Source organism: Perca flavescens, unplaced genomic scaffold, assembly GCF_004354835.1.
Source record: "Perca flavescens isolate YP-PL-M2 unplaced genomic scaffold, PFLA_1.0 EPR50_1.1_unplaced_scaf_10, whole genome shotgun sequence".
Taxonomy (NCBI): domain Eukaryota; kingdom Metazoa; phylum Chordata; class Actinopteri; order Perciformes; family Percidae; genus Perca; species Perca flavescens.
The window spans coordinates 134,829-147,139 of record NW_021166515.1 but is presented as its reverse complement, the minus strand read 5'-3'; the positions used below and the strand labels follow the sequence as shown (position 1 = coordinate 147,139).

The following is a 12,311-nucleotide window of genomic DNA, read 5'->3' as shown; positions in this document are numbered from 1 at the left end:
ATATATAATTAATAAAGTACTTAGCTTAAAGTACTGGAATAAGTAGCTTAAAGTACTGACTAAACTGCTAAAATATTTAACTTAAAGTACTGGAATAAGTAGCTTAAAGTACTGACTAAACTGCTAAAATATTTAACTTAAAGTACTGGAATAAGTAGCTTAAAGTACTGACTAAACTGCTGAAATACTTAACTTAAAATGCTGGAATAAGTAGCTTAAAGTACTGACTAAACTGCTAAAATACTTAGCTTAAAGTACTGGAATAAGTAGCTTAAAGTACTGACTAAACTGCTAAAATACTTCGCTTAAAGTACTGGAATAAGTAGCTTAAAGTACTTACTAAACTGCTGAAATATTTAACTTAAAGTACTGGAATAAGTAGCTTAAAGTACTTACTAAACTGCTGAAATATTTAACTTAAAGTACTGGAATAAGTAGCTTAAAGTACTTACTAAACTGCTGAAATATTTAACTTAAAGTACTGGAATAAGTAGCTTAAAGTACTGACTGAAATGCTGAAATACTGGAAGAACAAGGTTAAAGTACTGGAATGAGTAGCTTAAACTGCTAAATAATCACTTTAATGATTCACTATGAGTGAGTAATGGATAAACAGTAGAAAAGCAATGGAATAAGAATAAGAAAGAAAGGGTCCAGGGTAGAACGGACTCATCCATTCATTCCCATAACATTTCTAAAAGTCTAGAAGAGCTGCATGATTACATCATACTCTGGCTGTAATAGTTTGTATATCTGTGTAATGTTGTAACTCTGATATTTTCTACATAGGATTTGTGTTTAAACTGTTGAGCGTGGAGTGTGTTTGTACAAGAAGTTGATTTCATCTCGTTTTAAGTGTTGTTAAATATTCGTGTGAAGTGAAAAGTGTGAAGTTGAAGGGTGGTTTTAGAATATAAAACTTGTTTCTATAGCTGCCTGTTACTAAGATTAAATCTGCACTAAATCTCTGCGAGTCTGAAGGAAAGAGGAGTGTTTGAGTTTGTTTACTCTTCTGAAATAAAATGTTAAAGTTGAACAAATGTTTTGAGTTTCTCTTTTCTGCAGTTACAACGTTTGGCCACAAGATGGAGCCACTTCTCCACTTTATTACATCTACTGCCCTCCATTCTCTGGAACAGAAACATACCCCAGGAGAGAGAGGAGAGGAGAGGAGAGGAGAGGAAAGGACACAGGAGAGAGGAGAGGAGAGGAGAGGACACAGGAAGGAGGAAAGGAAAAGAAAATAAAAGGAGGAAAGTCAAGGATAGGATGACACAACTAATATGGGATGGATTGTGCTGAGAAGGATGGACTGTAAACACTTTGAACTGTGCAACAAAACTCCCAAACTCCACCTGACTCCATGTAAATAATCAGGACTTTTAGCGTGTATAGAGCCAGCATATCTCCACCAGACTCCATGTAAATAATCAGGACTTTTAGCGTGTATAGAGCCAGCATATCTCCACCAGACTCCATGTAAATAATCAGGACTTTTAGGGTGTATAGAGCCAGCATATCTCCACCAGACTCCATGTAAATAATCAGGACTTTTAGCGTGTATAGAACCAGCATATTTCCACCAGACTCCATGTAAATAATCAGGACTTTTAGCGTGTATAGAACCAGCATATCTCCACCAGACTCCATGTAAATAATCAGGACTTTTAGCGTGTATAGAGCCAGCATATCTCCACCAGACTCCATGTAAATAATCAGGACTTTTAGCGTGTATAGAGCCAGCATATCTCCACCAGACTCCATGTAAATAATCAGGACTTTTAGTGTGTATAGAACCAGCATATCTCCACCAGACTCCATGTAAATAATCAGGACTTTAAGCGTGTATAGAACCAGCATATCTCCACCAGACTCCATGTAAATAATCAGGACTTTTAGTGTGTATAGAACCAGCATATCTCCACCAGACTCAATGTATATTTACATGGAGTCTGGTGGAGATATGCTGGCTCTATACACGCTTAAAGTCCTGATTATTTACATGGAGTCTGGTGATGGGGACTTTGAGGCTGTTTTATGTTAAACTAAAAGGATCTTACTCTTTAACTAAAAGCTCTATCTCTGTAGGGATCCATCCCATAATGTTAACAGTAAGAATGTTTAATACTAGTGGTATAATCTCTGTCTTTAAACCCTTCAAGAAATCCCCTGTAAATCAGTTACGCTACCCCCACGATGCCACAGCTTCCTGCTGCAGAAGGATGTCTAAGGGTGAACAAGTTTCAGGTCCGGTTGTTAAGCGCGTGTTGAAACTTCCTTGGTATTTGTGGTTAAGATCATCGCGACTTGCAAGCAACATTATCACCTTGTGAAAGAGGAAGTGTTCATTTCTTTTCTCTCTCTAAGTGGACGACGAAGTACTTTGAGAGCAGAGCGGCGCTTTCAGCGTCTCGGTCGGTTCTCTCGTTCTCTGGTGTCTGATCATGGATCTGCGCTGGATGATCCTCCCGGTGTTTATGGTGTTAGCTGAGGCCGAGAATTTGACCGTAGTCAAGGCAAAGCTGGGTCAAAACGCCACCTTTAATTGCTCGGGGGACATTAAAGACACATACTGGTACATAGAGATACGCAGCCAGGTCAAAGGACCAATTGCCCATACCTTATCAATGGATCCCGGTGATACCTGGAATGACATTCATACAACTTTGAAAACCAAATATGTTGCAAAGGGAAACGTATTTGAGATTACAAACATCACAGCAGAGGATTGCCGGCTTTACTTCTGTGCCAGAAAGGAAGGAGGCAACATCACTTTTAAAGACACTTTTCTCCTCATTTCAGGTAAGTTCCATCAACTCTTTCTTAATCTTTTTGTAACCCTTGTGTTGTCTTCCCGCCAGCCGTGTTCTCTCGCCTCAAAATAGAAAATTAACAACTTTTTTTTTTTTCAATATTTTTGTCCGTTTTTTGACACTTTCTTCAATGTTTTTGTCTCATTTTCGACATTTGACACACCATGCATGGTGTCTTGCATGCTCGAGCACCAGTTCAGGGTTTTATTGCCAAGTACTTTTTATTAACACATACAAGGAATTTGTTTTGGTATTGTTGGTGCACAATGGAATGGAAATGGAAATTGATTTATTTGAAACAGGGACAATGCACAAATAAACATTAAACTTGTTAAACAAGAGAATATGTCTTGGGCCAGGTTATAGCAACAATTGCTAATTTCCACCTGTAGTCCCTGGGCAGGTATGACAAATTTTAAAACAAAACAATTTACAATTTTAAATAGAAATATTACAAAACTATATATAAATGACATGATGTGCATAGTAATTAAGAACAAACTGTTCAGTAGAAACAGGGGCGCCATCAGCCCACTCACTCTCTCTCTCTCTCCCCTCCCAGCACGCACACTGTAAAAACTTCTGGAGCAGCTTAGGCACATTAGAGTACATTCTACTCCAGATATTCATTCATACAAGGATACACACACACACACACACACACACGCACATTCACACTCACATACACACACACACCCACATAAATACAGTATCCTATATATGTGAACAAACTTGTTTACTCAACAACCAACTCTTTGTTAGGCATGAGAAGGTGTGAGAATTTGTACATAAAATATGTTGCGTGGGGAGGTCATTCCACTGCCTCATTGCAACACAAGAGAAAGAGGAACTCCCAAATTGGGTTTTACGTTGTGGGATGCTACACTCCCCCTTGTAACGCTTCGAGTTGTTCGCACTGTTATTTCGGAGCAGAGTGTTACAAACCTTTTCAGAGGGGGAGCAGTAGCACTGTATATGATTTTATGTAATAAAGACACATTTGAGTGTTTTATTAAATTATCAAAACTAAGTAGATCATATTTGACAAGTATATGACAATGATGATAATGACGAGTTTTTTTGTCATGAATCTTGAGGCAGTTTTTATACAAAGATTCCAAGGGTTTTATGACTGTTTTACAGGCCTGAGACCAGGATGTAATGCAGTATAAAAAGTGGGGAATGATCATTGCATTTAAGTATGTACTTGATGCTTCAGTGGTGAGAGAGTTTCTTATGTATCTAAAATTAACTAAATTGAATTTCAGTTTGTTGCACAAATTTTTAACATGACCTTTAAAACTGAGTGTTGAATCTAGAGTTACCCCTAGGTATTTAAATCTCTCCACGTGTTTTATATATTGGCCGTTTACTAAAATTTCAGGATAAGTTTTAAGTTTAGATCGATTTGTGAAGAACATGGTTACAGTTTTTTCAACATTTAATGTAAGACACGAATGATGTAACCAGTCACTAACCTTGCTCATGACGCTTGATAATTTCTTTGCTACGTCTATTGCACTTCTCCCATGGGTATATAAAACGGTGTCATCAGCATACATAACAATATTTATGCCCTTGCAAACCAAAGGCAGGTCATTAATATATAAACAAAAGAGCAGTGGCCCTAAAATTGACCCCTGTGGAACTCCCACAGTGGATGCAAGAAATGTAGACAATGTTCCATTTACTTGCACACATTGTTTTCGATTTATCAAGTATGATTTTATCCAATTTTGGACATTTATGGAGATATCATATTTGGCCAGTTTGTGTATCAGTACCTCATGGTTAACTGTATCAAAGGCTTTGCGTAAATCTAAGAAGACTGCTCCCACCACTCCTCCTTGATCTAAGCTAGTTTTAATTTCTTCAAGGAAGTAGCAGCATGCAGTTTCAGTGGAATGTTTTTTTCTGAAACCAAATTGCATAGGATGAAAAAAGGACTTTGAGTCCAAATGTGCTATTAGTTGTTCTGCCACAACTTTTTCAATAACCTTTGATGCAGCTGGGAGAATACTGATGGGTCGATAATTAGAGACCACTTGAGTATCTCCAGATTTATGCACAGGGGTTACAATGGCAGGCTTGAGCACACTAGGAAAGACGTTTTCATTAAAAGACTTATTTATAATCATGGCTAGAGGTATCGTAATAGATGTCTTGTGTTGTTTTAAAAAAGCAGTATCACAACCATATACATCTTTAGCTTTGCTGTTATTTAAAAATGAGATTACATTTTCCACTTTCTCTGTGTTAATAAGGGAAAACTTGAAAGCAGAATCATCATAGGTAAAAGCTTGTGTGAGTTGAGTTTTAGGAAAACTTAAACTCAATTTTTGTACTGAATTTATGAAATACTCATTAAAACATTCCCCAATAATCTGGTCATCACCCTGGATACAGCCATCCACCATAAGTTTTAAATGTTTATTTGCTGATTTTTCCCGTCCAAGTATCTTGTCAATGCTCTTCCATAACTTTTTGGGGTTTCCTTTTGCCTCATTAATAACATTAAGGAAGAAATTTGCTCTAGCCTTTCTAAGTTGTTGTGTGACAATGTTTCTTAAACTTTTAAAAATCAGATGATCAGTATTTAATTTTGATTTTAAAAACTTTTTCAAAGAAGCATCCCTTTTTTTCATTAATTCCCAGAGTTTTGTGTTGAACCAGGGTAGATTATATTTTTTATTTGTTTTCCTGCCCCTTTTTTTGGTGTATTTTAATATAATGTCTTTAACAGTTGACATTAAATCAGCACAGGCTGGCTCACAGGGCATGCTACCAATGGTGTTATGCCAATTTACTTGCTTTATTTCATTTTCAATGAAGGCCATGTCCTTTGGAGCGATAAAAGGCATGGATTTCCCCTTCATTGAGTTCTGATTGTTAAAGCGAGTTTTTGACAATTTTACCTGCAGACCTATAGGTAACATGTATTACCTGCAGCCCTATAGGTAACATGCATTACCTGCAGACCTATAGGTAACATGTATTACCTGCAGGTCTATAGGTAACATGCATTACCTGCAGACCTATAGGTAACATGTATTACCTGCAGGTCTATAGGTAACATGTATTACCTGCAGACCAATAGGTAACATGCATTACCTGCAGACCTATAGGTAACATGTATTACCTACAGCCCTATAGGTAACATGCATTACCTGCAGGTCTATAGGTAACATGTATTACCTACAGGCCTATAGGTAACATGTATTACCTGCAGGTCTATAGGTAACATGCATTACCTGCAGGCCTATAGGTAACATGTATTACCTACAGCCCTATAGGTAACATGTATTACCTACAGGTCTATAGGTAACATGTATTACCTACAGCCCTATAGGTAACATGTATTACCTACAGCCCTATAGGTAACATGCATTACCTGCAGGTGTATAGGTAACATGCATTACCTACAGCCCTATAGGTAACATGCATTACCTACAGCCCTATAGGTAACATGTATTACCTGCAGGTCTATAGGTAACATGTATTACCTGCAGCCCTATAGGTAACATGTATTACCTGCAGGTCTATAGGTAACATGCATTACCTACAGCCCTATAGGTAACATGTATTACCTGCAGGTCTATAGGTAACATGTATTACCTGCAGCCCTATAGGTAACAGGTCAGGTATACCTATTACCTGCAGGTCTATAGGTAACATGTATTACCTGCAGGCAGGTCTATAGGTAACATGCATTACCTACAGGCCCTATAGGTAACATGTATTATGCATTACCTATAGGTAACATGTATTACCTGCAGGTCTATAGGTAACATGTATTACCTGCAGGTCTATAGGTAACATGTATTACCTGCAGGCCTATAGGTAACATGTATTACCTGCAGGCCTATAGGTAACATGCATTACCTACCTACCTGCAGGCCTATAGGGCATTACCTAAGGCCTATAGGTAACATGTATTACCTGCAGACCTATAGGTAACATGCATTACCTGCAGGTCTATAGGTAACATGTATTACCTGCAGACCTATAGGTAACATGCATTACCTACAGGCCTATAGGTAACATGTATTACCTGCAGACCTATAGGTAACATGCATTACCTGCAGGTCTAGGTAACATGCATTACCTGCAGGTCTATAGGTAACATGCATTACCTACAGCCCTATAGGTAACATGTATTACCTGCAGGTCTATAGGTAACATAGCTGTTGTAAGTATCTGTGAACTTTGTAGAAATTGTTGGACGCGTTTTGATGGTTTACTTATTATAATTATTCAATCTAACTTTGTTTGAAGCAGACGGAGGCCTCTCCATGTTAGTATTTGAGACCACAGCAGCTTTGCCTCAGTTTCTTACGCTCACGTCTCTTTTCTTTCTCCAGATGAGCCTATAACTCCGTCCACCAACAACAGCTCTGAAGGAAATGACCTGCAGCAGCAGAACAGCTGCATACTGTGCCAGAGTGAAGTCATTTACAGCTCGTTGGCCCTGAATATCCTCTTCATCTTAGTGATAATTGGTGAGTCTGTTTTTACCAGCGGAGGTTGTGGTTCACTGCTCTAAGAATACCGACAGTTTCTGCATGTGTACGTCAGCTCAGAGGTGTCCTGTTGTCTTGGTATGAACTGATTATGTTTCTGCTGCTTCTTGCAAACCAAAGTCATAGTTTTGGGCTTTCAGAGTTTTGTTGTTTCTTCAGAAATTCAAACAGTCAGAAAGAAAACGTTCAACCAATAAAATCTGTGGATGTTAAACATTAACGGAGGATCTGACTCACCTGATGCTCTGTTGGCAGGTTTGGTTTTAACTCTTCTGTGTTTGAAGAGGAAGGAGTGTAACCATCAGGGGACTGATCCGTCATCTTTCACCTATGAGAACCAAGAGACTCTGGAGACGCCGCAGGTAAAGAAACTGCTCCTATCCATACTGTAATATTACTAATACTGCTGTTTCAACACAGTCTTTATGGTTAGGGATGCACCGAATCCAGATTTTTGGGATTCAGCCAAATACCGAATCCACTGGTTAAAATAAAAAAAAAAATCTTTGGGCATTGTAGGCCTTTATTTGACAGGACAGCTGAAGACATGAAAGGGGAAGAGAGGAGGGGGGGAGTGACATGCATTTAAACATTTTCTTTACGTTTTTGTCGCATTTTTGAAAACATTTTTGGTAGTTTTTGTCACATTTCTTTTCATTTTTTAGGTAGTTTTTGTCGCATTTAACAAATGTTTTTTTTGCATTTTTTTTTGCATTGTGAGTTTTTGTCGCCCTAGTGTTGCCTTCTTTCCTTCCTTCTTTCTACAGTTTTATTCAACGTTTTATGACTATTTTCGACCTATTCTTGCATTCCTTCCTTCTTTCTACCGTCTTAGTTTTTGTGTCCTTTCTCCATCAGCATCTAAATGTTTTCCAGTTCCAAGGCTGTTGTTTAGTAAATCTATCTCTGACATCGCTGTATTCTTCCTCTTTATAGAGACTTTTTTTTCTCTACCAAAAATGGCTTGCGCTGGTTAGGGGGTACATGGCTTAAAAACACTGTTCAAAAGATTATTGAAAAAAGCTTGCGAACCACTGCTGTGTATACTAAACTTACTGTGTCTGCTGTGTGTTTCAGTACGAGGAGATCCAGCTCAGAAACGTGCCACCGGCTGTTGATTCTTCAGAGTGTATATACCACAAAGTTCAGCTGCCTCAGTCAGCACTGCCTCCTCCACACCCCTGAAACCTGCACGGTACCACTCACCTGTAGTACGCGCACCCCTGAAACCTGCACGGTACCACTCACCTGTAGTACGCACCCCTGAAACCTGCACGGTACCACTCACCTGTAGTACGCACACCCCTGAAACCTGCACGGTACCACTCACCTGTAGTACGCACACCCCTGAAACCTGCACGGTACCACTCACCTGTAGTACGCACACCCCTGAAACCTGCACGGTACCACTCACCTGTACTATAGAATGTTTTGGACTTGAAAATGTGAAGATCATGAACTCTTCAAGCTCATCAATGCACAAAAAGACTTGTAGTTGAGCCAGAAGAAAAACGTGAAAGCCTGACAAGTTGTTTGGGTTGTCTTGATCTTTTTAAAGACAGCCTTCAACACTTTTTTTGATTTATGTATTTGTTTTTAGTTTCTTTCTTCTGTCCAGGTGTTTGCACTTTAATACTACATGCTGCAGTTATGTAACGCCGGGAACTCACCGCAGCACGCTAGCGGAGACGAGAAGCATCGCCTTGTGACCAACGCTGAGAACTGCTCGTCTGGTACGAACAGCCAGGCACTCGATTGGGCACAAATCTACGCTTCACGGCTATTCGCAGGCGGTGTGTTCCCGGCATAAGAAGGTTTGAAAACTAGTTAGCAAGCGTGCACCAAAGTCTAAAGACTAGACTGTTGAAATACTTAGCTTAAACTGCTGAAATACTTAGCTTACACTGCTGAAATACTTAGCTTAAACTGCTGAAATACTTAGCTTAAACTGTTGAAATACTTAGCTTAAACTGTGACGAGGGAGCAAGGAATTCGGACCCAAATGCAGAGAGGAGGCAGGCAGGCAGGAGGCGGTCAAACTGAGGTATTTAATATAACAAAGGGCGGCAGTACAAGGACTGGAAACATACAAAATCGAACACTGACGGCAGGAGCAAACAGAACATACAAAGGAACAAACACCAGACATGGGCAAGCACACAAGACGATCTGACAAGAGACAAGGGGAACACAGAGGCTAAATACATGAGGTGACAGGCAAATCATAAACAGGTGAGACAACAGGTGAAGCACATCAGGGCGGGGCAAGACAATCAACAAAGGTGGGAACAGAAAGCAAAGCTAGACATGACAAGACAGAAGACCAGACTATCAAAATAAAACAGGAAGCAGAACATAAACAGGGAAACATGAAATCAACTAAACACAGAAACTTGACAACACTAAACACAAGGGAGAACAACAAAAATAGGAAACATACAGAAAACTACGAAGCAACAGAAACGGCACAAAACACAAGGCAAAATACAGAAACCACAACAAAACTGCTGAAATAAGTAGCTTAAACTGCTGAAATAAGTAGCTTAAACTGCTGAAATAAGTAGCTTAAACTTCTGAAATAAGTAGCTTAAACTGCTGAAATACTTAGCTTAAACTGCTGAAATAAGTAGCTTAAACTGCTGAAATACTTAGCTTAAACTGCTGAAATACTTAGCTTACACTGCTGAAATAAGTGCCTTAAACTGCTGAAATAAGTGCCTTAAACTGCTGAAATACTTAGCTTAAACTGCTGAAATACTTAGCTTAAACTGCTGAAATAAGTGCCTTAAACTGCTGAAATACTTAGCTTAAACTGCTGAAATAAGCAGCTTAAAATGCTGAAATACTTAGTGTAAACTGCTGAAATACTTAGCTTAAACTGCTGAAATACTTAGCTTAAACTGCTGAAATAAGCAGCTTAAAATGCTGAAATACTTAGCTTAAACTGCTGAAATACTTAGCTCGTCTTGATTTTGGCTCCTTAAACCTGATCAGGCATACATAGGTTTTAAGGCGGTATAAGATGTAATGTGGCTGAGCTACAGTTTATGATAATTTTGACTGTACTGTACTGTTACTTGTTTGTAATTTATGAACTACTTCAGGTTGTGTATTTGTATGCGTTTCTTCGGTTCGGTTGTTTGCAGATGATGAACTATTAAATGTTTACGATCACATAAAAAGTTTCTCCTCTTTTTTGTGTTTTCAGATAAATTATTTAACATTTAGTTTGTCATGATGTTTTTTCCTTAAATACCCCCAAACTAATTCTGTCGAGAGACTTTTATTCAATGCTTTTACCTGTCTAACAGAGAGGATATCCTGCCTGTAAGACTCAGAGTGGTAGCTTAGAGGTCGAGACAAAAGAATACCGTAAATACTTAGAATAAATGTGTTGATGCTTCTGCAGACTTTAGGGTGAAAGGTGTTGCAAGTTGTTGTTTGTTAAAGAAAATAATCTGAGTTTTGTGGTCTGATTTGTTCCTGCTCAGTGTGTCTAGCTCAAACTCTTGTGGTGTCGGGGGTGTTAAAGGGCTCTCATCTTCAGCAGAATAACTATTTATATCGCCCTGTGAAATAGGAAGTAATGAAACTATTCTCAAGACAAAGAAGAAGCCATTTTAGATCAGAGCGGCGCTGCGTTTCAGTCGGTTCTCTTCTGGTTTCTGGTGTCTGATCATGGATCTGCGCTGGATGATCCTCCCGGTGTTTCTGGTGTTTGTTGAGGCCGAGAACTTGACCGTAGTCAAGGCAACGCTGGGTCAAAACACCGTCTTTAACTGCTCGGGGGACATTAAAGACACATACTGGTACATAGAGATACGCAGCCAGGTCAAAGGACCAATCGCCCATACCTTCTCAATGGATCCCGGTGATACCTGGTATGACATTCATACAACTTTGAAAACCAAATATATTGCCAAGGGAAACGTATTTGAGATTACAAACATCACAGCAGAGAATTGCCGGCTTTACTTCTGTGCCAGAAAGGAAGGAGGCAACATCACTTTTAAAGACACTTTTCTCCTCGTTTCAGGTAAGTACCAACTAATTATTCTTTATCTTTTTAACCCTTGTGTTGTCTTCCCGCCAGCCGTGTTCTCTCGCCTCAAACTAGAAAAATTAACAACTTTTTTTTCAATATTTTTGTCCCTTTTTTGACACTTTCTACAATGTTTTTGTCTCATTTTCGACATTTGACACACCATGCATGGTGTCTTGCATGCTCAAGCAGCAGTTGCAAATCTTTTTTTGGTTTAAATTTTTGCCACATGAGGAAATTAACTCACCGTCTAAACCACACACATTTCTGTCAAGAAAGTGAGAGAAGGAAGGAAGGAGGATTGAGTTTACTGTCACAGGTTTTACTGTTTTTACATAAAAAATGACTCACACCAATTATGAAAATAGTTGGCAAATAATGTAATAGTTGACAATTAATCGATTCATCTTTGCAGCTTTAGTTCGTACACAACGCAGCTTTGCCTCAGTTTCTTACGCTCACGTTTGTCTCTTTTCTTTCTCCAGATGAGCCTATAACTCCGTCCACCAACAACAGCTCTGAAGGAAATGACCTGCAGCAGCAGAACAGCTGCATACTGTGCCAGAGTGAAGTCATTTACAGCTCGTTGGCCCTGAATATCCTCTTCATGAGTCTGTTTTTACCAGCAGACATTGTGGTTCACTGCTCTAAGAATACCGACAGTTTCTGCATGTGTACGTCAGCTCAGAGGCTTCCTTTTTTCCTGGTATGAACTGATTATGTTTCTGTTGTTTCTTGCAAACCAAAGTCATAGTTTTGTGCTTTCAGAGTTTTGTTGTATCTTCAGAAATTCAGACGTCAGAATAAAGTGTTCAACCAATACAATCTGTGGATGTTAAACATTCACGGAGGATCTGACTCACCTGATGCTCTGTTGGCAGGTTTGGTTTTAACTCTTCTGTGTTTGAAGAGGAAGAAGTGTAACCATCAGGGGAC

At 39.0% G+C, this 12,311-nt stretch overlaps 1 protein-coding gene across 1 annotated transcript; it reads left to right on the top strand.

The window, feature by feature from the left end:
* The first annotated feature begins 2,077 nt into the window (after positions 1–2,077).
* On the top strand, positions 2,078–9,286 carry LOC114551477 (uncharacterized). Its single transcript, XM_028572524.1, has 4 exons — positions 2,078–2,802; positions 7,175–7,312; positions 7,589–7,695; positions 8,411–9,286. Exons 1-4 carry the CDS (start codon positions 2,445–2,447, stop codon positions 8,516–8,518), a joined length of 711 nt encoding a protein of 236 aa, XP_028428325.1. The 5' UTR covers positions 2,078–2,444; the 3' UTR covers positions 8,519–9,286.
* Positions 9,287–12,311: the final 3,025 nt, after the last annotated feature.

Bases quoted from the DNA above. Each gene is read 5' to 3' on its own strand.
- LOC114551477 (XM_028572524.1), top strand. From the start codon at position 2,445: ATGGATCTGCGCTGGATGATCCTCCCGGTGTTTATGGTGTTAGCTGAG. The intron at 7,313-7,588 runs GTGAGTCTGTTT...CTCTGTTGGCAG, and splicing joins CTTCATCTTAGTGATAATTG to GTTTGGTTTTAACTCTTCTG. The intron at 7,696-8,410 runs GTAAAGAAACTG...TGTGTGTTTCAG, and splicing joins AGACTCTGGAGACGCCGCAG to TACGAGGAGATCCAGCTCAG.